Source organism: Phalaenopsis equestris, unplaced genomic scaffold (genome assembly GCF_001263595.1).
Source record: "Phalaenopsis equestris unplaced genomic scaffold, ASM126359v1 Scaffold000002, whole genome shotgun sequence".
In the NCBI taxonomy this organism is placed as follows: Eukaryota; Viridiplantae; Streptophyta; class Magnoliopsida; order Asparagales; family Orchidaceae; genus Phalaenopsis; species Phalaenopsis equestris.
The window spans coordinates 35,062,953-35,087,785 of NW_018164444.1; the positions used below are offsets into that span (position 1 = coordinate 35,062,953).

The 24,833-nt window shown below is 38.5% G+C and overlaps 1 protein-coding gene across 1 annotated transcript in view; it reads left to right on the forward strand.

Annotated features, from left to right (window-relative positions):
* LOC110017937 overlaps positions 1 to 24,833 on the forward strand; it is a 34,528-nt gene that overhangs the window by 1,743 nt on the left and 7,952 nt on the right. The window contains exon 2 of the mRNA XM_020715108.1: positions 2,447 to 2,547. Coding sequence (XP_020570767.1) covers positions 2,447 to 2,547 — 101 coding nt within the window. The remainder of the gene's footprint in view (positions 1 to 2,446; positions 2,548 to 24,833) is intronic.

Below are 24,833 nucleotides of genomic sequence, written 5' to 3' on the forward strand. Positions count from 1 at the left end.
CAAAATTTTCTTCTAATATCCCATGCCAAATCTTCGAGATAGTGGTTCTTCGTCACTAAAAACTGGCTGGTGGGAAGGATTCACTTCATCCTTCGATCTGACAAGTCACTGTTGTGGCTACGGGTGATCTCTATGAATAATACAGTTCACTTTTGTGGCTACGGGTGATCTCTATGAATAATCTCCTTTCGAAGGTGGCAAGCCTCTATTACATTTGGAGGATTTTCTGCTGCACGTCCTCCGTGATGGTTTTTTGAACGTCTCGTTGAAGGTTTCTCCTTGGCGGGATATCTTGTTCTTCCAATTGAATTTGACATAAAAGTAAAAGGTGAAAGCTTGGTCGGGAGTTTAGGGGAGGATTTTCTGCTGCACGTCCTCCGTGATGGTTTTCTGAACGTCTCGTTGAAGGTTTCTCCTTGGCGGCATATCTTGTTCTTCCAATCGAATTTGACATAAAAGTAAAAGGTGAAAGCTTAGGTTTTGATGGAAAGTGTTGGGGTGACATTTTGGTGGTGGAAAAAGTTTGATATTGAAAGCTTAGGTTTTGGGCTAGGAATTGAGATATGAATGATTTTGATTTTTTTTTAAATTTATTATTATTTTTTAGTATGTTAGGTTAGGTTATTTGAAATTTTGGTTTGATAGATTTAGTTCACTGTAGGATGGAAGTGGGGTCGGGCTAACTCTTATACAAAATGATATCGATCTAATGTCTCTATAAAGTATTTGGATAGCGGATTTAGTGGGGAGGTGATTATGGAATGGTGGTTGAATGAAAATATGGGAGTTTGACGGTGTTTGGACAGAGATAGACGTTGATCAGCGTTTCCAGGCTGAAAATAGCGGAGAAAACTCTGATTTGGCGATATTAAGGTGGTGAGGAGCTTCATTACCTTTTTCATGCATAAGCTACAGACACACTACTTACAAAAGGAAAATGAGGTAGAGCTAGAAGAAACAAGTCCAAAACACTAACTCAAATCAGAAGTTTGAAGAAATTGAAAATTGCATTATATAAATAGTCTCATGTCTAAAAGAAACCCTAACTAGAAATAAGGAAATAGAAAGAAAATCGGAGAAGGAAATAGAAATTCGTGCAGAATCTGAATTGTGATGGAAATATGTGGTGGTACTCTCCTGCAATCGCGTGAATCGTGAAATTTCGTGATTCCCACATAGACGGGATCGCTGAATCATGCAATCTCGCACAGCTTGCTTCATTCGCTTGCATCCCTTCAGTCGTTCGCTCCTATCATGTCCCATCTCATGTATGCTGGTAGATCTTTGAAAAGTCCATTTAGAATTGGAAAATCAACACCCTTTACAATAAGTTGAAGCTTATGACCTTGGGATATTGTCAACAGGCATGCGCTGTTCCTTGTACCCTACGCTTATACTGCTATTGATAATGTCTTGTGCCACACTTCACTTCTCGATAAGGGTGCTTAAATAGGATGTTATTGAGTATTTAATTAGCTTGCACAAAGAACTTCAGTTGGAAGGAATTAGCTCGCACAAAGAACTTCAGTTGGGGTGCTCATGTATTGTTTAGCAACTCCCTTCTCTAAGCATGCTCTTTTTGAATCCATCAGCCTTTTCACTCAATATATCACTTGCTATTGAGTCTGTTAAGTTCTGACTTTTGTAAAATCTGTTCAATTTTTAAAAACCCCCTTATTAACAATTCTACTGGCCCATCAATCATGGCACAATCTTTGCAAAAGATTTGATGCTAGTGTTTTAATTACCAAGTTATGCATAATCATATTTATGCGTGTAACATCAAATTTGTATGCCTGTTTGAAGGAAAACTTGACTCGTCAAATATATATATTTTTTTTATTGGTGAGAACAAACTGAAAATTAGTACTTTCCTTGCGGTAGTATGCTGATGAAAATGGCAGGAAATTTTTATTTTTCTGTTGGACAGTTATAGAAATTGATCTCTCAGAATATCTTCACCGAAGGAAGCCTTCGAAGAAATGAACATTAGTCCAATTAACAAGCATATGCCCTGATGCTCATAACTGCTTCATCTTACTAAAATGTTAACTTGCTTCCAGGGCATTTTTCAGCCACGTTTCACTCCTGCATTGTACTTTGCATGATTATAAATAATAAAAAGTCATAAACAGTTATGTAGTGACAAGCAATAAATAAAAATGTTGACTTCAGAAGCAACAACGATTTTAGAAATTTTGTTATTTGGGCCCTCAAAACTTTTTAGTCCTTGCAAAAATTGGCTCTTTTATCGCTGGATTAATTAGTCCTTTTGATTTGACTCCAGGCGCTGAAAAAAAATCAGATATCTGTTTAAAATCCAGGCTGTTTGATAAATGTGCTTCCATTTTGGATACATATACCGTAGTTTTTTGTCCGTTGTGTTCTATGATTCATTTAGCTGTGGAGGAGTTCTGATTCATTTAATATTTCTGGTTATCCATAGCTACTGATGGAGCTATTTTCCTGCTGCTGACAAGTTCATCTCCAGTGGTAAAGCATGTTGTAGAGTCTGCCTTTGATCGACAGGATAGAGGAAAACAGCTGGTTAGTATGGATGCAAGTTTACTGGTGTGTTAATTCAGCGTATTTTAAATCTTCTACCTGAATTTGGGGAAAAAATTGCGTACGTAATAAGTTCGCAGGACTGCGTACATTTGGGGGTTATAGGGAGGTTATATGGTGGTAACATGGGTATAACACAAATGTAACCTCTATATATCCTCTTTGTAATCTTCCTATAACCGAAATGTACGCACCCTGCGTACTTGTTATGTACGCAAAATTTTCCCCTTAATCTGAGACTTGTTGAATCCTCGCTTTGTTTGTAATGGTAAAATATCTATTGTTATTATGCTCTTTTTATTTCTTGTTTGGTGACCAAGTCATCTTGCTTATGTTTTCCTTAAGCTTCTACTTTTATAATAAATAACTTTCAAGAGTAATTTTAAATGTTTTACAAAGAAATGTTAATTTCATTATTTATTAACCAATAATGAAAGAATGGAGATCATTAATGGACAGGTTCACTTAGTTGACTTGTGACAACAGTTTTCTATGCCAAAGCCTATTGCTAGAAAGGCTAGCATGTTCTGTTAGGACCAATATTTTCAATGCTTAATGCAAAACGCAATGCCAAGCATTGAATTTTTTTTTTCTTTGATTCTATACGCAGAGCTTAAACATGGGTGATGCTTTTATTAGCTAAAACAATTGACTTATTTATCCTATGTGCATGCTATGTGTGCGTATAATATCTATTATATTAACTAAAGATGAATAATACTGGTAACAATTTTCAGCAAGAACATAAAGCATTGTTGGACGATGAGAGGTACCCTGTGGCTTGCTGGAGGTGGCGCTAGGAAGGGATTTGGCGACCTGGAAGGAGAGGTGGCTTGTTTGTGCCGCTGGAAGGAGCTAGTGGTCGGGTGATCTGCAAGGTGGAAGGGTGACGTTGGGAGGAGGAGATAGAGCGAAGATACACCCCCCCTAAGGTGAGACACAGCCGTAGCACCATTTGCCAAAGGGTACAACCCTTGAAGAGGGAACACCATGAAGAAACACCTAAAAGAAAAAGATCAACTACTTATTAGGACATAAGAAAAAACATTAATAAATAGAGAGGAGATTAGTAGCTAGTAATGGTAAGATCTGAGAAAAGAAGGGGCAGAGATGGTAGGAGATGAAGAGGGGCGCTGCAATGGCTTGGAGGTGGCCAAAGTCTAGGGCACAGGAAGGAATTGATCACGGAAGAGGAGCCTAGCGGAATCGCTAGCTTTAAGTGGTATAGGACCGGTCCAGGTTCAGGTCGAGCAGGAAGGTTGGACCGAATCAATTGCCACGCCTGGTCGATGGGCGTGAACAATTCTGCGGGCGAGAAGGAACCCGCGTCAATCCCCTGGGGTTGGGGGTCCTTTGACATCTTTTGTCGAAGCATCCGGTTCCTCGTAGTAAGGAGTGAAATCCACGACATTGAATGCTATTGAAATTTTGTAGTTTCATGACAAGTCAGTTTTGTATGTGTTTTCATTCATCTTTTTTAAAATGTGGAAAGCTCCATTGACTTTGGGCTTGAGTTTGTTGTATGCTTGTACAGGAAATCATTCTTTCTTTAGTCGTATCCACACGAGGTCGCCTTCTTGAAATATAATTTTTTTCCCTAGACTTGTTTGCTTGCGTTTGATATTTGTGGCTTGGCTTCAAAATTGCTTTCTCAACATCCTCGTGGAGCTGTTGAATTTGGTAAACACGTTTTGTAGCATCCTCGCCGATATCTGCTGGGGGTAGAAGTAGGACCAATTCAAGGGATGTGATCCGGTTGCAGCCATAGACAACTTTGAATGGCGTGTTTCCCGTGGTTTGACTTGCTGATCTATTGTAAGAAAATTCAGCTTCAGCGAGAATTAGATCCCACTGTTTGCTATTTTTCCCAACAAATCATCGAAGAAGATTCCAAGGCTCCTATTAACGACTTTGGTCTGCCCATTCATTTGAGGATGTGTTGCAGAACGAGTTCAGTGCCTAATTTGCTTCAGAGGGTCCGCCAGAAATGACCCAAGAATTTAACGTCCCAATCGGTAGTACGGTCTTCGGAATGTTGTGAAGCCAAACGATCTTGTGGAAGTATAAATTGACAATATGATATGCCTCTAATGTCCTGTAGAAGACAACACATGCACCATCTTTGAGAAACGATCAGTGACGACCATAATAGAGTTCTTATTCTTTTGCGTGCGTGACAGTCCTATGTCAAAGTCCATGCTGACATCGACCCAAGGCGCTTCAAGTATCAGTGAATGTGTATAATCCTGTATTTTGGCCACGTGCCTTGGCGATATGACAAATCTTGCATTGTTGGATGTGTCGCTCCACATCTCGTGTTAGTTGGCGCAAAAAAAATGTTCTCTCATGAGTGTGAGAGTTTTATCTCTTCCAAAATGACCGGCCAATCCGCTGTTGTGGTTTTCTGGGTGATAACTTAGCATGGTGAGCATCAGAAGATGCATAATTTGTTGTGGTGTAACAAATAGTTGTTTGTTTTGTAGAACTGCCCGTGAGATTTCTCCCAACGTTGTTCCCAGATTTCTTGGAAGACTTCATCAGTCTCATATAAGTCTTTTATAACTTCAAAGCCTATCACATGCATCTGCAAGGATGTGATCAGGAGGTGACTACGACTTAGAACATTCATGACTCGGTTCTGATTTCCGGCTTTGTGTTTGAGTGCGAACTGGAAGGACGCTATGAATTCTGCTCGGTAGCGTGGCGGGAGGTGACTACGACTTAGAACATTCATGACTCGGTCTGATTTTCGGCTTTGTGTTTGGGTGCGAACTGGAAGGACGCTATGAATTCTACTCGGTAGCGTGGCACCATTTAAGTTTATTTTGGCTGTTCAAAAATTTGAGAGCTTCGTGATTTGTGAAGAGGGTGAACTCGACTGTGAGTAGGTAATGACTCCAGTGTTTTAGCGCTATAATAATGGCATAAAATTCTTTGTCGTAGGTGGATTATTTTCATCGACTCTATTTTTAGTTTTTTGCTGAAATAGGTAATGGGGTGACCACCTTGATTGAGTACAATGCCAATGCCTATGTTGGAAGCGTCATACTCAGCCTTAAATGGTTGGTTGAAATCGGATAAGGCAACAATTGGGTCTTGAGTGACCTTATCCTTAATATGTCGAACTGGTCTGGGCCGTGACCAACCATGTAAATTCTTTTTGTTTCAACAGCTCCGTAAGAGGGTGGTGATAATGATAAAGTTGCAAACAAATCTATGGTTGAAGGAGGCCAATACCAAGAATTATCGAAGCTCGGTGAAAGATTGTGGTTTGGCCTAGCTTACGATTGCATCGATCTTTGTTAGGTCCATTTCTATCCTCATGCTAGATACAATGTAACCCAATAAGCATATTTGAGTTGTGAAGAAGTGACACTTTTTGTTGTGGGCGTACAGTTGTTTGAATCGTAAGTTACCGCCCGAATGTGTTGCAGGTTGTCTTCTTCGAATTTACCATAAACCAAAATATCATCGAAATAGACCACCACAAATTTTCTAATATGGGATCGAAAGACTTGATTCATGAGGTGTATGAAATTTTTGGGCGCATTTGACAGGTTGAAAGACATGAGTGTCCAAAGCCATCTCATGTCTTAAAGGCGGTCTTCAACTCTTCTCCCAGTCACATTTTAACCTGATAATAACCACTTCGTTGATCAATTTTTGCGAAGTCGGTCTCGCCGTACAAATGATCTAAGAGATCGTCGAGGCGTGATATGAGAAACGTTATTTTATTATAATTTTATTAATGGCACGACTGCTAATGCGCATTTGTCTGGGGCCATATTTCTTGGATTGATGAGGGCGGGGACATCATATGGACTGGTGCTTTCACGTACTAATCCTTTCTTAACAAGATCTTGTATCTAATGTTGGAGTTCCTTGTACTTTAGGGATGGCAATCAGTAGGCAGGTCTATTGAATCGACCCTGGTATGGGATCGATGGCATGTTGGATGCCTCGTAGTGGAGGTAATCTGTCCGGGAGTTCGTCAGTCATGGCGGCTTGGAAATTGCGTACGAGTGGTTTAAGTTGTGTGGGTATCTCATTATCCTTATCTGTACCTTCTAGGAGGACCGAAGCTAGAGTTATCGTTGCGTTGCAAATTGATTGCAGGAAGGTCACTCGTGAGATTAATGCATCTTCAGTGTCGATCGTGGCCCTCACATCCTTTACAGGTAATAATATGATGTGCTCTACGTCCTTCTTGAATGTGTAGGTGTTTTGAAGCCGTCATGTTGCATTTTTTGGTTGAATTTTCATTGCTCAGAAGATTGTGACATACATTCATTGGAACTGTGTTACACCAAACTTACTCTTGTAGTTGATTGCCGATGGAGAATTCGACTAAGCATTGTTGATCGACGTGATCTCGTTCCCTTTTTGAGCCAGGTGAGAAAGTAGGATCGCAAATGTTTTTATTTGGCTAAGCCTAACTTCTTGACCATTCGAGTGGATATGACATTTTTGCAACTACTACTATCAATGATTAAAATGCAGATTTTGCCTTTGATTGTGCATGTAGTACGAAAGATGTGTCGTGGCCATGAAGGGTTTCTTTCGGGTTCTAACTGGAGGACCCTTTGTATAGCCAATATTTCACCTTCTTCGTCGGGAAGGGTAAGTGCTTCTTCAGAGTTATCCTCAGATTGAGCTTTCTTGATTTTCTTGACTTCCTCGACTTCCTCGACGACACCTTCTTTAGTAAATGAGACAACACGGGTATTGGGGCAAATTGGCGGCAATGTGGTCGTACCCATGTCACCTAAAAATTTTCATGCAGGAATTGTTTCGGAGGAACTTCCCCTTTCGGGTTTCGTTCTGCTTGGGGTGGTTTTCGTGCTTCTTGGTAGTGACTTGCCAACTTCCGACATAGTCTTGGGGGTAGATGTGGCTTGAGGTGATGGTTTGAATGTCGACGGTTGTCAGAAGGAGTTTTGAGACTTGACTTGCTTCTGTTGTCGTTCTACTTTAAATGCGAGAGTCTGGACATTGCTTAGCGTTTAGTATAGCTGGATTTGTACAATGTTGCTAATGACAGGTTTTAAACCTTCGAGGTATCAGGCGATTGTGTGTTCATCTTGCTAGATCTGTACTTTAAATGCGAGAGTCTGGACATTGCTTAGCGTCTAGTATAGCTGGATTTGTACAATGTTGCTAATGGCAAGTTTTAAACCTTCGAGATATCAGGCGATTGTGTGTTCATCTTGCTAGATCTGGTCGCACTTCATCTATAGATGATCTAATTGTACCGTGAATTCTTCGACCGACAAGTCATGCTGCTATAGGTTGTGGAGCCAAAGAAACATATTCCGACGATAGTGGGATGGTGGGTTTTTTTTCTTGCATTGCCTTCTTCATTTTGGCTCACTTAGTGATCTTGTTGTCCCTGTCACATTGTCGTTGCAAGTTGTCCCACCATAATGACGCGCTTTTCCTTAGTTTGATTGTGGCATGCTTAACCCATTTGTTCTAGGGTACCTCCTGATATTCAAAGATGTGTTTGATCACTTGCAACCAATTGATGAAGTCGTTGGGGTCCCTGCTTTCATCGAATTCTGGTAGGTCCATTCTGATGTCGAAACCCCGATCGGGGTCGAACGGGGGCTCCTCGCATGGTCTTCTGTGATAGTGAATGCCAAAGCTGCGTGAGCGATATTCATCATTGTTGATGTCATCACGGTGAAATGGATATAGGTCGTCATCGCGGTCTCTTCAACTCTTGATGTCACGGTCAAGAGTAACGTCACCTTGGTCCCGTCGTCCATCTCGGCCAATCGTTGTTGTAATTGACGATTCTATCGTATTTTCTTCTGAGTTGGGTTCGACGCATATGGATGTGATGGCATGATTAGAAGTATTCAGGAACGAGAGATGGAAGGAGGAGAAGACAAGAAGAGAAGGGAAAAAGGAAAGAGGAAAAAAAAAGAGAAAATTTGGGCGGTTTAGATAGGTGGCGGATGCTAGGGAACCCTAGGGTAGGACTAGATTTGGGCTAGCTCTGATGCCAAAGGATACCGTAGTTTACTCAAAACACGACTCGAATGACACAATTTTATTGTTAATTTTGAACGAAGTACAACATCGACTCTTAAACAAAAAACAACACAAACAAGTGGACAATAATTTAGGATAAGACGACTCAACAAATAACACCATAAGAAATGGAAAAGAGGTTGGAACAGGTCTGGGCAGCGTCCAAGGGTGATTGAGAAGTCACCGGGAAGGCTGGGGAAGAGTCAACAACGACTGAACAAACGTCGAAATGACCAACTGTGACAGAAGTGGCGTTGGGAGGGCTTGGAGAGGTCGGTGGCCTGCAGTAAGAGGTACTGGAGAGGGTGGCAGCGATGGGATGGGTGTTGCAAAGTGTTGCGGCTTATTTGGAGCGGTGTAGGGAGGGGGTGCAGCACCTGGAGTGAGTTGGAAAGGATCTGAGGACCCCGCGGCTTGCTGGAGGAGGTGCTGGGAAGCAGTGCGACGACCTGTAAGGAGAGGTGGCCTGTCGGTCCCGCTGGATGGAGCTAGTGGTCAGATGATCTGGAGGGTTGAAGAGTGACGTTGGGAGGAGGAGATGGAGCGTAGATACACACACCGACGACAATATACAACCGTGGCACCACTCGGCATAGGGTATAGCCCTCGAAGAGGAAACACCAGGAAGAAGCACCACAATTGATTAGGTCCTAAGAAAAAAACATAAATAAATAGAGAGTAGATTACTAGCTAGTGACAGTAAGATCTGGGAAAGAAAGGGGAGGAGATGGTAGTACATAAAGAGGGGCGCTGCAATGGCTAGGAGGAGGCAGAAGTCTAGGGCATGGACAGGAATTGATCGGGGAAGAGGAGCCTAGCGGAATCACGAGCTTTAAGTGGTATTGGACCGGTCCCGGCCTAGCAGGAAGGCTTGACCGGATCGATTGCCATGCCCGGTCGTTAGGCATGAATAGCGCCGCAGGCGAGAACGACTCCACTTCAAGGTGGTTAAGATATTTTTTTCTTAGTAAAGTGTTAAAACACTCCTTTCAACTAATAGGGCCATGGTTGTCTCATGAAGGCGAATATTTTTGTTCTGTTTTCATGTGGAGTTTCGGTACAATAGGATTCATGGATGATGTTTTTTTAGATTCATGGATGATGGTTTTTTAGGAGAAATTGGGTTATATAACAACAACAACAACAACAAGCTTTTGTCCCACTATGTGGGGGTGAAAATGGGATATAGTTCAATTTAAATACTGCGTCCCATTGTTTTGTCTAATATGCTTAACATTAGGGCCAAATTGAGTAGGGATCATTTTATAGTACATGCAGTGAATTATACGTGTTATTTAATTTTCATTTAGAATAGGTAATTGTCTATGAAAGAATTAAACAATTTGACCCCTTCAATATTAGCAATAAATAATTGGCCTTGTTCATTAATATGGATTAAGGAAGAAGGCATTGAGACTTAAATGTATAGATGGTCAATGGTGTTTGACCATTTTCACGTCATATATTTAACTCTTTAATTTTTATTAATAATGTAGCACAATGCATGATAGATGACTTGTCTGAATATGATATTCAAATCAATGCCCCATTTGTATTAAATCTTTCCAATAGAAAAGGGCCAAAGGATGTGATTATGATTACTTTTATCCAGATAGTGTTCTTTTCTATTCTTTAGTATTTTCAATCTTCTTTTTGGCTTGATCTTGACTTAAATAATGAGTGCGATAAAAAGTTGCAGTGTCGATAAGATCACATGTTAGTTTTGAATGCATAATAGGTCTATGGTTTGTTTTAATAACATGAATGCTGATGAAAGGAAAGGTGAGTTTTACTGCATTTTTTTTCCAGCAGTAGTAATTAAGGTTCCATCATCAACTTCTATTTTTTAATTTTTTGTGCATAGTGCGTGGGAGGAGAATTTTGGTTCTAGAATTTTTTCATGTAGTCTATTTTTTATAAGTCTATTAATTATATTTCATTATAAGCACTTTAAGTGGTTTGTGTGGGCTCCAAAAATCAAATGCCCCAGCCTCTCTCTAAAAGAAAAGAAAGAGATGAGAATGAAGGTGAGGAGTTTATCGTGAGGTTCCGAATCAAATTTTTAAAAGGCAAATGAGATAGTAGATAGACACTACCCAAGATTTCACTCTTCTTTTGCGAGGACTTTAAGATATGAGGTTTGAGGTTTTTCATAGGCGCGAGCCCTTTTTTTCAATAAACCCACACAATAACGGGAGTGCTCTTTCGACGAAGGCTGGTCATAGGCTCTAACTATTCAAGCTTAGTATATTGTAGCAACAAATTTAAAATTTAAAATTATGAAAATTATCAATGTAAGCTTAAAGTCGATGTTGGGGGAAATAATGAAGAACTCAATCGAGATCTCATGGTTTCGTCATCCCGGGTTATCATAGTCTTTGGCCTACTTTAGTCAAAGGAGGTAGTCAACTCAACTGACAAAATGATTCTTGCAGCAGCCATGTTATGTTTTGTCCAAATAAACCTTGTAAAATTGGGGTGATTATTTATCTAAAAGAACTAATCTAAATCAGATCTTAGCTTATAGAGGCTTTGTGCCCTATCAAGTATACCCTATGATTCATTGCTCGAAAGTGAAGGTTGTTATTGGGGAACATACGGGCTAGTTATGACTATTTTATAATGGAGCATACTGGTCAAGCGACCTGATGAACCTATTAGCCAAACCACCCAATCAGTGTGCTTTGGTTGTAACTATTTTCTTATGGAGGGTAGTAACCAAATTTTCCAGACAGAGGACTTGGGTCATGTCCTTACTAGCACATATTATTTTGAGTATGAATTTAATAGTATTTTTCACAATATTAGATTTGGTTTTATTAGATTTATTTACCTCGACAAACTGTTGCAGATGGTGAATGATATTTACTTTAAGCATTGAATGATAGATTTCATTAAGTATTTTTGGGTTTATGATTTGAAAACTTTTATCTTATGAATAGATTTTCTCCGGTTGAGATGTGCAATGAATATATTCATCATGGGCGAATAATTGTTACTTAAACATCATTGACTGTACTAGTTTGTCAACTACTGTCATTTGCGGAGGCAAATTGGACTGGCTCAATGGGTATATTCTTGTCAACTCTAGTCCATCTATGGAGGAGGATCAGACTGGCCAAAATTCGGGACTTACGACCACGCCCTATAGTCAAAGCTGCTCGTAGCACATACATCATTCTCAGACTTTGTGATTGAGCATTTAACACGTTGGTCGAAGCATATGTGGGAATTTTTCACTTGTTTAGACTGTTTTTTAGTGGATTTTTTTGTTATTTGCACAAGTATGTTATTATTAAGATTTTTCCAAATATTTTTCTTTTAAGCTTTCAGTTTGTCTTTTGACCACTCGTGTAATTGGGGTGTAATTGGGGTTTCGATCCGGTAATGAGCGTGCAAGATTTTGTCTAAAGCCTTCTAGTGAAACACCTTTTGTTTACTTGTATAGTTGAGGTGCAGATTCAGTGGCTTTTAAGGTTTAAATTTTAAATAAATTTATATCTTTAAAGTTTCCAATTTAGATTCTTTGATTTATATGGGTGGCGGGAGTCATTCTATATAGCGTATTAAATTCGAGTTGGTCGCAAGTGGCACTTTGTCTTACTATAAATAGAGGGCTATGGTTTAAATTCTTTTTATTTAATTTTTGAATTTAGTTTCTATTCTCAGAAGGTTGTTTACTGAAAGGTTGTTCTGCTGAAATTCAAAAGACAATTTTCCAAATTTCATGTTAGTTTGATTTCTTTTTAAGCCTTTTTACTTATTTGATTTTTGCATTTGACTTTCTTCAATTACTTGTATTTATTCAAGTTTTCATTTTTGTTTTGTTTTAGTCATTTTAAAAATCTCTTAAGTTTAGTTTAGGTTTATTTTTTATCCCCTGCCGATCAAAATTTTGGCAACATATCTGCAGCCTCTTAGCGTCATCTATGTTTGGGGGCTACCTTGGGACACTAAGGCCATTCTACCACACTTAAAAGGCGTTCATAGTCAGTATATTTCGACATTGCGGCCTAAGGGATCTTTAAAATACACCATGCTTAGAAAAGCATTTATGGGGCTTTGTGTACCTGTAAAAAATAATAATATTGTACTCGCACGGAGCCATTACCGCTGCGTCGACATGATGCAGACTGGTCGTTAACCCATCACACTTAAAAGTGTATGCATGGGACTTGGCATACCTGCATAAAAAGCACAACATACACAAAAACAGATTTCCCATTGTGTCAATGCAACACAGACAAGCACTTTCAATTTTTATTACTATTAAGTTGGCATTTTTGTATTTTACGGAATATGCAAAGAGGGTTGTCGACAACTATTATAATGAAGCAAAAATGAAATGAAATTGGATGCACTTTTTAATTTTATCAAAGAAAGAAGAGGAACTAGGGAGAAAGCGAGGTTTTTCTTGTTTGGGAAGAATATTGGAGAAAGTGCAGTTATCTGGCAGGAAGCAGTGGTGTTGTTAGAGAGGAAATTTGGGTAGGTTTAGGTGGAGTGGAAATGGAATGGAGTTGGGAGAGGTTGTAGCTGGGTAAGTAGTGGTTTTAGTGGTTGTTGGTGGTGTGTAGAGGTGTATGAACCAAAATCTTTTTTCTGCTCCGCTCGCTATCGCAATTCCTACCACCTTCCCAAATTGCTGGTCCGGAACCGACTTCCCCAAAACACAGTTCTTTCATTTTCTTTCTCGGTTCGATGTTGTCCTTATTACTTTTTTTATCATTGATTTCTACCTCTCTCTCGGCTATTTAGGGAGGACCGACGCTGAAGTCAAGGCATCGCACTCACCTCTCTCATGCCTCCTTATGTAGCCACCAAACCCTCACCATCGAAACTTCTCTCTTTCTCTTCCTCTTTCTAACTCTCACTATACAGTCATGATCAGAGCTAGCATGAAAGCAACAATAGGATTGTGGAAGACAGAGACCACCGAAACGATTACATTTCACCTCTTTCTCCCTCTCTTGTTGCCCCTTTTTTGACCTAGCCGAGAGCAGGGACCAAAATTGTTCCTCTTTTCTCAACTAAGCAAGCATCGTGAGTCATCCTCTTTCTTCATTTTTTCTCTCCTTTTTTATTCTAATAAGAGTTATGTAAATAAATATATATAGGATAATAATAGTAATGATATTTATTAATACTATTACACCTAATTTAATACATAACAAGGTTTTATTGTAAAATGCTTATAATTTGAATTTTAAATTGCGTATGATTGCTAGTTGAACCATTGAATAGATAGAAGTATCATTTTTACCGTCTCAAGTTAAATAATTGTTATTTACTTGGGGATAAATATAAATTTTCTTGTTAGAGGCATTAATCCTTGTTATTTGTAATAGATTTCTAGTTACTTCATAGGATTGTCAGCCATGTCCTTGCTACTTCAATTTTCTTATTTTGCACTTGTGATTGGTTTTACTTATTGCTGATAATGAAGTAATTAGTTGCGTTATTCTATGGCTACAAAATTTCTTGCGTATTTGATTAAATCTTGTAACTATAATATTTTTTTTATGTTGGTCATCGTTTATCGTTTCAACTTCATCAAATACTAAATACCTCTCAATATGTGTGAGCAATAATAAAAATAATGAAAACATATTGATCAGAAACAAGTAGTTGAGCGACCACTATAAGCTACAAAGGGTAAGTCCAGTAGGAGTCATCCAATGCAGCTCATTTTTCATTAACCATCCAACCGAAATGCATGCAATGAGCGAAAGTCTTGGTTAAACATTTGAATTTGCTCAGTTGGTCTGACCAATTCATTTGTGAACCGATCCTCTGATTGGTTTGGTCCCAATTCAAATCATTTTTGCATAGAACGGCCATAACTGATGATTGAACCGGTGAATTGGACTGGCCTCAAATCAATTTTTGGCTTTTTAATTTGGTTGACTAAATATAAAGAAATGATTTTAATTAAAACAGATTAAATAATTGAAATATCATGTCCAAAAGTTTTGATTTAGATTTATACTCAAAAAATTCAAGGGTGAAGTATTTTGAATCAGAATATTTTATATTGAATTGATGAAAACATTAGTATTGCTTTTTTATTGCATTATTTAAATCATATTAAAATAATTTTAATGTTTATTATGTTATTTGATTCAACCTCGATTGTACTGTTAAACCTTGAATCTATCACTCCAGTATAGGGTAATTGAAATATATTTGTCCAATTTTCATGTAAAATAATCACAATAAACTTGGAAAATTGTTATCATAGGGTAATGAAAGTTTTGAATTCTAAATGATTCAAATAAACTAGAACAAAGCATTAAGTTACTTGCAAAAAAACATGAAATAAGAAAAGCCAATGGTATAAATCTTGATTGAGTTGCCTCATTTTCTTATAAATTGGAACCAACTCCACTTGTATCGAAGGTTCGAAATGATTTAGACAGTTGGAGCATCAGATCAGATTGAAAATTTGATACTTCTCCACCATTGTATAGAGCAGGGCACTTTAGTTTTGCAACACCCTTTTATAAAATTGTCTTCTAGTCTAATTGCATGGAAATTATGTCAGGCCTAAGCCAACTTAGGCGCTTGAGCATAATCATATAACCATATAGCCACCTTATTAAGCTTGTAGATTTTAGGCCTAGCTTTAACTAATTTGATATGCACCTAGCAAGTAAAGCCAGGGTATCTTTAGGTTTTAAGTGTTTTACCTTTCATTTTTTAATTCTTGATCACATCTCTTCTTGTCACATGAAAAATATCTCACTACCGCCTAACTGTCCATGCTGCAACTTGTGGCTACCAGCCCCCAAACAGTACACTTTGCTGTTTGTTCAGCCGTTTCCTGCTGTTTCTCCTTCCCACACCTGCAGCCAACCATCCTTTCTCCTCCTTTCCATCACAACACAACTTACCACTTCCTGACACCCCCATCTTCCAACTTGCAACATTCCACCTGCTCCCATCGTCGCTGCTTCCTGCCACTCCACCACAGTCCCCACTTCCAACCTGCTCCCCTCGAAGCAGCAAACCATCGCCCTTCCATACCTCATAATCGCCCTTCTTCACCTTTGACTTACGGCCCTAGTTGAGTGAGTATTGTGTTTGTTGTTTTTATTTTCCTTTTAGTGTGTTGTTGTGCTTTTGATTCTCTTTTTCCGTTGTAGTTATAATATTATTTATTGTTATTTGGGGTTTACTCCGATATCAGTTGGTATACCCTACTCGTATCATAGGGTTTTCTGGCATTCACCATACCACCCCAAAAATTTTTCTTTCCTACCCTCAAATACCCTATTCCAATTTCACAAACTTAAACCCTAACCATGCCACCAAGGAGGTATATGCCCGGGCTTACCCAGAAAGAAAAATAGCGAGAGATTCGTCGACGACAACAAAGGCTTGCAGAGATTGATGACAGGGCTTAGGGGGAGATTACCCTTGATTGTGATATGGAGAGTCGAGGGGGAGAAAGGGACGATACTATGAATCTGTTTCATAGGCAGGACTTCAGTGATGAGGAGGATAGACCGCGACATTTCAAAATTCATTATCAGAGGAGGCGACATATGGAGGACTTAGAGATTTCATAATAAAAGTAAATCTGTCAGAGTTTGATGGAGGTATGGATCCATATAATTTTATCGAATGGTTGCAATTGGTTTAGAAAATCTTCGAGCACAAAGATGCATCAGAAGACAAAAGGGTGAAGCTCGTGTTCATCAAATTGGAAAAAGGTGTTTCTTTGTGGTGGAAAAATTTGCAGAGGCAAAGAAGGAGAAAAGGAAGTGACAAAATTACCAAGTGGGAGAAGATGAGGAAGAAGATTCAAAGGAAATACTTACCTCACTATTGTCAGGATATGTTTTTGAGACTCCATCACTTACAGTAGATGGACCTATCTGTGGATGAGTTCACGCCACAGTTTGAGCAGCTTAAGATGAAATGTGAGTTGGTCAAGCCAGATGAACATTTTATATCCAAAAACTTGGGAGGTTTGAAGCCAACTATCAGTAATGTTATTCAACTACAACTATATTGGTCACTGAGAGATGTCCAGAGTTTAGCATTGAAAGTTGAGAGATATCAAAAACAAAGCTGACAACCATCGTTCAGATAGCCACCCAAGTTGGAGACATCAGTAGGAGCATGCCTCAAGGAGTGGAAAAGACTGGCCTAGATAAGATAAAGCCACTCAAAGTAAGATGAAGTCTGAAAAGAGTAGCACACCCACTACATTCCCAGCTCGAAAATGCTTTAGATGCTATGGATTTCAGCACATCGCCTCCACTTGCTCGACGAGTCGAGTTGTGTCCTTTACCGAGCAGAGTACAGTAGAAGAGGTTAGTGATGAAGAGGAAGCTTAAGAACATGGTGAGTATTGTCTTCTACCAGATGAGGATGAGATGCTCATGGTTTGACAAGTCATATAGGCTCAGGATGCAAGGGAGTCGCAATGTTTCACCACAACATATTTTACACCTATTGCATTGTGAAAGGAAACGGATGTAGCTCACCATTAATGGAGGGTGCAACAAGAACGTGGCATCTACGCAGATAGTGGAGAAATTGAGCCTCATGATAGAAACATTCACAGTCATATTCTCTGACGTGGTTGAAGAGAACAGGGTCAACATTGGCAGGTGTCTAATGGAATTTTTGATTGGAAGTCAACTGCAGGATCAGGTATGGTGCGATGCGGTACCCATAGAAGTCTAGCACCTTTTGTTGGGGGGGCCGTGAAAATTCTGTAAAACTCAGCATGATGGGTTCTGGAACACCCACTACTTCACCAAGGATGGTAAGCACATCGTTCTTCTACCTTCTGCGAATTCTGAGATCATAAGTGTGCTTGCCATAACAGAAGCATCGGCGGGATTAATTTTGGTGATGATAGATGATAAGACTGAGGTGTTGATTCCATACACATGACAGTCATGACAGAGAGTATTTCAGAACATCCCAATCGATATCTTATTGCCATAACCACCACTGTTCGGGGAGGATCAGATTACCCTCGATTCATATCAAGTTGAGCCAACCTTGGGTAACTTTGGAAGGATTTAGGAGACAATACATGACACTAAGTTCTAGTTCAACTCATTAGTATTCCCCAAGAAGGTTGGACTTATATGCATTTTGCTCGCAAGTGGAGAACTCCAGTATTATGGGAGGCAGTGTGTATCATGGGAGACATTGCAGCCCACAGTGGGAACCTGGTGCTACCAAGACAATAGTTGATGATCCTTTCACCTCGAGAGTATACGACAACCCTGTCACCGTCAGCATGCAAACTGAAGCTTCAACGAATGAGGTTGAAGCTCCCTCAACCTCAGGAGACTGACACAAGGTCTCTTCTAACTGAACTGGTTTGAAGAAACTGATCTGATTTAGTTGGGAAGAAAGGGGGCAGGTCGGCCCTAGTAAATTAGAGAAACCGCTTATTAGGAGTGACGTTGTCATGACCAAGCCTGGAGCTTGGAATTAACCAAGACTGGAACAATTGGTCGGATGGTAGAAATAAATTCTATGATATTCTATTTCTATCACTAACAATTTAATTTTCAAATATTCATAAAAGAGCAATTAATAGAATCAATTTAATTAACAAGTATTACTTTGTACTTTTCTGGTCGTTGTTCTTGCCTACTATACACATTTGCTTTTATATTTATCTTGATCAAAAGCTAAAATCTAAAAAAATATTTAAACAACGTAATGAGTTATCTAAAGATAACAAATGGGTAATCACACTTCTAAACCACAGTAATTAGAGGAAAATAATTCAATATGCATGTTGGTTTTTCATTTCTTTATAAGAAATATTGTAATATGCTAATCTTTCATAATATTATAAAAAATATTTGAATATATTAATACATGTATTAATGACTTTTACTCAATAAAAATATTCTAATCTTTTATATGCATTTATTTTACTCTTATTTTGTACTCTTTACATACAGATTTTTGTGTCTGAGTATCGCCGTAAAAAATAGTCTAACGCGTCCCAAACTGATATTATTTTGTTGGCACAGCGATTGACGATATAAACATCATAATTTTCTGAGGCAGAAAGACCCTTACCTGCCTCTGACCGATATTCTCCTGTCGGCATATCGGTTAGTGATCTAAACATCATGATTGACTATGGAGGTAAGCTCTATCTACTCTCCTCCAGATGATATTCTCCTGTCGGCAGAACGGTTAGTGATCTAAACATCATAATTGTCTAAGGTGTTAGAAAAATTATTCACGTGGGTATATTGGTGTCCCCTGCTAGTATCATTTGGGGGTGAATTTCTCTTTTCAACATGCACAGACAAACATTCATATATAAACTATTTTATTCTTCTGAGACAACTTCATTCATCCACTAACCTGCATTGTTATCTGTTTTACAATTATTCGTCATTCATTTCTCTCATATTATTGTTATCTCATATCTCATACATATCTCTTATATCATGCACATCTTTTCAACTATTTTTATCTTGCATATCAAGTATATCATTTATCTCATGTATGTTTTGTATATCTTTCCTGCATATCTTGTATAACTTTTTTGTCATGCATATCTTTTCAATCTAACAATATGAATAATCAGTTGTAATATAAATCTAGTTGCACTAAAACATACTTGTAATCAACATACATTTTGAAATAAAGAAGATTACTGAAATTTAGAAATATAATTACTTACCTCGGTTCCCACGTTAGATTCTTAATTTTGATAAATAGTTGGACGTTATGATAACCTTTATGTTAATATTAATAACCTATTTAACAAAAATCAAACTTTAAGATTCAATAAATTTTCGTTAATCAAATTATTATGCATAGGATTATTTTGCTTGAAATTGATGGTGTCGCCATACGACTAGTTTTCGTCGCGTTGAGTAAACAACCTGTAATTTGTAAATATCTTAGGATTTCATAATATCTTGGTTCATAAAATAATTTAACCCAAAACATAACTGATTAGCTTAAACGTCACGGCAACCTGCCCTTCTCCGAAACTGTCAAATCTTCTTCCCTCTTCTTCCTATCATCTTATTTTTCTCCTATATTTGTTGATTTCTCACTAAAGACCCTTACGAACATTTACAAACCAATTCCGTCGCTTTTAACGCAACATCGTCTCTGCTTCGACAATTGGAAATGAAAAGATGCACGTTTTATGACAAACGTTAAAATGTAAACGTGATAAACTGAAGGAATATCTCAAATAACGTGCATGAGGGTTTCATACTTACCGATTTCGTCACCAAAGTTCGATCAGAGAGCTACCGCTCTTAGCGGGTCGTCCGCCTGCTTCAGATCGCTACTTTGCCACTGTGTAGGGTCATGCAAGGGCTTGTGGGAGGAGAAACCAGAGAGGGGAGGAAGAAAGTCGAAGGACTTGGAAAGGATGTTAGCCCTTTGATCGAAACAAATACAAAATATCGCATGGAAGTTGGTTGGGAACCGTATGATACAAGACATTAAAGAATAATTAGGATTAATTTAATTAATTAAACTTATAATTTCAAATTTTTATATCTTCCATTGTATTCTTACTTTGTATAATATTATACATCTGTCGGCTGTTATTCTTGAAAACTTTGAAAGGATGATTTTTATAAAATATGAAAATAGTTTTAATACAAATATGATTTTTGAAAGTAACATTTTAATTTAAAAAATGGATGAGACCAAATGAATCTCACATATTAAATAGTTTGGATGGATGAGCACGATACCATAAGTAATACACTATCCCGAAGGATAAGCATAACACTTGACAGTAGGCTCAACCACCTAAACTAAGGAGTTTGTGACATCCGTTTGATTTATAGAGGCAACCTCTGTAGTTAATGACATAGTTAATTACATCTTAAGAAGACTCTCGATTAAGATCAGTGGTTTTACCTTCCAGATTTCAAAGTTTAGGTTTCCAAAATTGGGCACGGGAAAATCAAACGGGAGTGGCTCAAATAGGAACGGTTATTTTAAGGAATTCAAATGTGCGAAGAGTAAGGGATATCACAGATCCAGGGAGAACCCCGGTAACCTCCCAACTATCCTATTATTTGGCTTTATGTTTTTGAAGTGATGTTATTTAATGTTTAATCCTGCAATTTTTTTTTTAAATTTAGGACTTACATTTGCACGATATTTTATTGTGCAAATATCCTAGAAAGATAGGAGGATTTAAACCGTACCGGACGGTAACCTCGGAATCTTAAAAGTGTTAGGACGTTAATTGCACAACAGAGTTATGCAAAAGCTTAAATATTATGTGAGGATTTACGTTGCACCAAGCAAACCACCTCGAAGTCCTATGGCTTCTTATTTAAACTAAGGAAAATGCTTAATTGACGTGAACTTGTTTTGATGTTGCAGATCCATCTCGAAGCTACTCTTCTGTGTGTCCTCGTTGTGTTGCCCACGGTGTTCCCTCCAAGCTCCCCGTCGCAGCACCTTCAGATTTAACGTTAATTTTAAGAGTATATGCAATTGTTTAGTCAACGATCTGTTCTGGGTACCTCTTATGAAACCAACTATTGGTCTCCTATTCTAAGGTATAGTGTGTAAAAGAAACAGCAGCAGGTGCAAGTTTATAACAGAATTTAAGAAATGAACTAACATGAATTGTATCAACAAAAGAAATATCACCTAGAAAACTCAAGAAAAAGCGGCAAATGACCCATTACGAAAGAAAACTCGAGAAAATTGGCAAATGACTTACGATAGAAATCTCGAAGCAAAAAACAGCAAATGGTAACTTAAAAAAAGTCACTGAAAACACGGGAAAATCTAGATCTCGGAAAAAGACCAGGAGTGCTTTACCAAAAGTTCCAATAAAATTTCACGAAAAATTCAAAGAAAGAAAACCATAAGCACTCGGGTCGGGGCTAGTCTCAGATACTATATATTTGTACTCGAGGAACGTCGAAGGCTATTATCGGTCACTCGGATGTATATAGCCCTCCACTCAACTAGAATGGTGTCCTACTAAACCTAACTTAAGAGGGTATCCCTTAGCTAAACCAACAAAAATCAGGGACTGGTAATCGACAAGTGGACAACCAAGTTACGATATATTTAAAATTTATATTTTAGCATGCACATTAATTTCAGACATACAAAAGGAAGTTGTGTCAATTTTGTAGTAAAAATATTTTTATAAATATTGTATCTGCTCTTATTATGTTCTGTTCTTATCGGTTTTGAAAATTATGATTGTCCATAAATCGATCACACCGTCGGGCATAGGATCGCCAACAACATAAGAAGGTATGGGTCCCCGCTAGTCTCTGTCGGTGAATGATACTATCATCCTACAATTTATCAGGTCCCAGGATTGGGTCATGATGTCGTAGGATGGAATATCATTTCGCTCTACCACCGGCGCACCTTTGTCATCACCGCCCTAAGCCCCAAAATAAAACCGACCTACTTGCGATCTTGCTTAATGGTTTCATATATAGCAAAATGCTATATATGGGCATTTATGTGCAGACATAAGCACTGAAAACCGAATCAACCCTCAAAAAAAAAAAATAAGCACTGAAAACCGAATCAACCCTCAAAAAAAAATTGGGGATGAGAGAGAGGAGGAACTCGAGAGGAGGAACTGATCCACTCAAAAGGTCGAAAAGAAGAAGGGTCAATCAACCCTCAAAACTAGTAATGAAAGGAGGGTCCAAGATCCTTGAATCAATCCAAGAAGGATATCATTTTCTCTAATTTTATCAATGGATCAACCCAAGAAGGGTATCCCTTCCAATTCTTGTTTCGAACAGGTCGAAACAGGCCGAATCAATGTGAAAATTGTATACGCGGCTCCACTGCCACTTATATACTCACACACCCAAGCTTGAACTCAAATGTGGCATTTATGTTATCCAAATTTTAATGTCGAACCTACGACAATTTTATGAGTTTTCAAATTCTTTTATGAATCCAATTTATATCAACTTTATGTTTTCCCAAAACGAAGTTTAAGGGTCTTTCAAATTTCACAAATCGAATAAAGTTATGTAATCCACAAACGACCACCTTCAAAATTCTCAAAATTCTGCAAATAATAAAGTCGTCTAATTCCAACTCCAACCAAAAGCTTCCATGTTATATAAGCACGAAATCATCCAAATAAAACCATATAAGTGCTCACGGCCAGGGGCAGCAAAGAGGGGCAGCCACCATCGCCAAATTACCACATAAAGAAGCTACAAGGTAAGGCTCACGGCCAGGAGCAGCAAGAAGAAGACTACCAGCCCAACTTATCACTTAAAGAATAAGGTTCACGACCAAGGGCAGCAGAGAGGGACAGCTACCACCACCAATTTAAGCTCACGGGTAGGGGCAGCAAAATGACAGCCAACATCTCAAGCTCACGGGTAGGGGCAGCAATTACAAGGGGCCAAAACCAAACCCCCAAACCAATTTTTAAATCATTAGAATAGATTTGCACATGTATTCGAATAGGGGCAGCCAGAGGAATTAAAACTAAGACTTGCAAGTAGCTAAAACCAAACTACCACACAACCAAATTGAACCTTGCAAAAGAGACCAAAAATAGGATAGAACTCCAACCAACCGAGCCTAGCGAATGGGGAATGGGGAAAATAGGACAGAATTCCAGCCAAAACGAGTCCAGCGCAGGAATAAAATAGGGCCACATTCTAACCAAACCGAACCCAGCAAAATGGGAGCCAAGAACATAATATAATTTCCACAAAACTGAGCCTAGTTTCAAGCCAAACCAAACCCAGTGAAAGGGATCAAGCCCAGCAAAGAGGCTAAAGCAGGAAAGAATTCCAGCCAAAACGCAACCCAAAATGAGCCAAACCGAGCACATCAAATGGGTCAAAACAGAGAAACATTCTAGGTATAATCTAGTCCAGAAAAAGAGCCAAAACCAACACAAATCTTAGGTCAAACCGAACCCAACATAGGGGACAAAAATAGAATATAATTTCGGCTAAACCGAGCCTACTTTCAAGCCAAACCGAACCCAGCAAAAGGGAACAAAAACAGAGAAACATCCCGAGTAAACTGAGCCCAGCAAGAGGGGCTAAAACAGGAAAGAATTACAGTCAAAACACAACCCCAAAAGGAGCCAAACTGAGCACATCAAATTTGTCAAAATAGGGCCATCAAAATAAGATTTCATGAAGCCTTAAGCCTCAAAATTTTTGCACTCTAGCATATGTTTCAAATAGTTACAGGTAACAGGGAACGAATAAGCATAAACAGATCCCTAATGCCAAAATATTATTCAATATTGAAACTAATTCCAGCATTTACTTGAACATGAGCAACAACAACAAAGAATTTCAACATTACATTTATAGCATATATTCCAGATAAGCAACTATCATCACATGACAACAACTAGAATTTTCCAAAATTCTATCTATCATGCATTTTGAGCAAAAAAAGAGAGAGTATCCATATTATGTTCCATTCTTATTGTTTCTAGAAACTATCCATGATTAGATCTCAAAACAAGCCTAAACTTTACGTCCACATGCTTTAGAAGGGAAAAGAAGTACTTTCAAGTGCAAATCCCAATGATGCAGATTAGAGGGAAGAAGAGGAATACCTCTTAATGCAAACTTAAAGCAAAATTCTAGAATAAATTTAAGAAAATGCTTAAATTTAAGTAAATTTAAGAAAATGCTTCCTATAGAAATTTTTCTCCCAAAACCTTCGAGAAAGCAGCGACCAACGAACACCTCAGCCTACCTTTTTCTCAAAAAATTTTCAACAACCCAGCAAAGTAACCTAAGAAGTCTTTTTATAGGCAGAGATGAGAGGGAGACAACCACCTACCACGATTTCGTGGTCGAATAAAACAACGGAGAAGGAATCGTCACCATAAAGGAGGAGAATGTAAAGCCTCGAGAAGAAGGTTTGGTCAGTCGAGCTCCCACGATTGGAGAGCCTAGCGATCAAGCGTTCACGCGAGGAAGGAGAAGAGTCAAGAGGGGGGGAAAATAGATCGCCGCGTGGATGAGCCACGGGATGTAGGGCACGCGCAGGGATGAGCTGAGCAGCTGGTCGAGCCGCAGGATCGAGTGGGGAGCTAATTATGCAGGTAAAGAGATAAATAGGGTTTAGAATTGTAAATGTTATTATAATTAATAATATAAATATAAAAATATTTAATTTTTCCAAAATAATATTTGATTCGTACTTTTTTATTCGTGTGTCACAGCATAACAAAATGGATGTCCTTTTTAGGGAATTCTGACGTTTCAGAC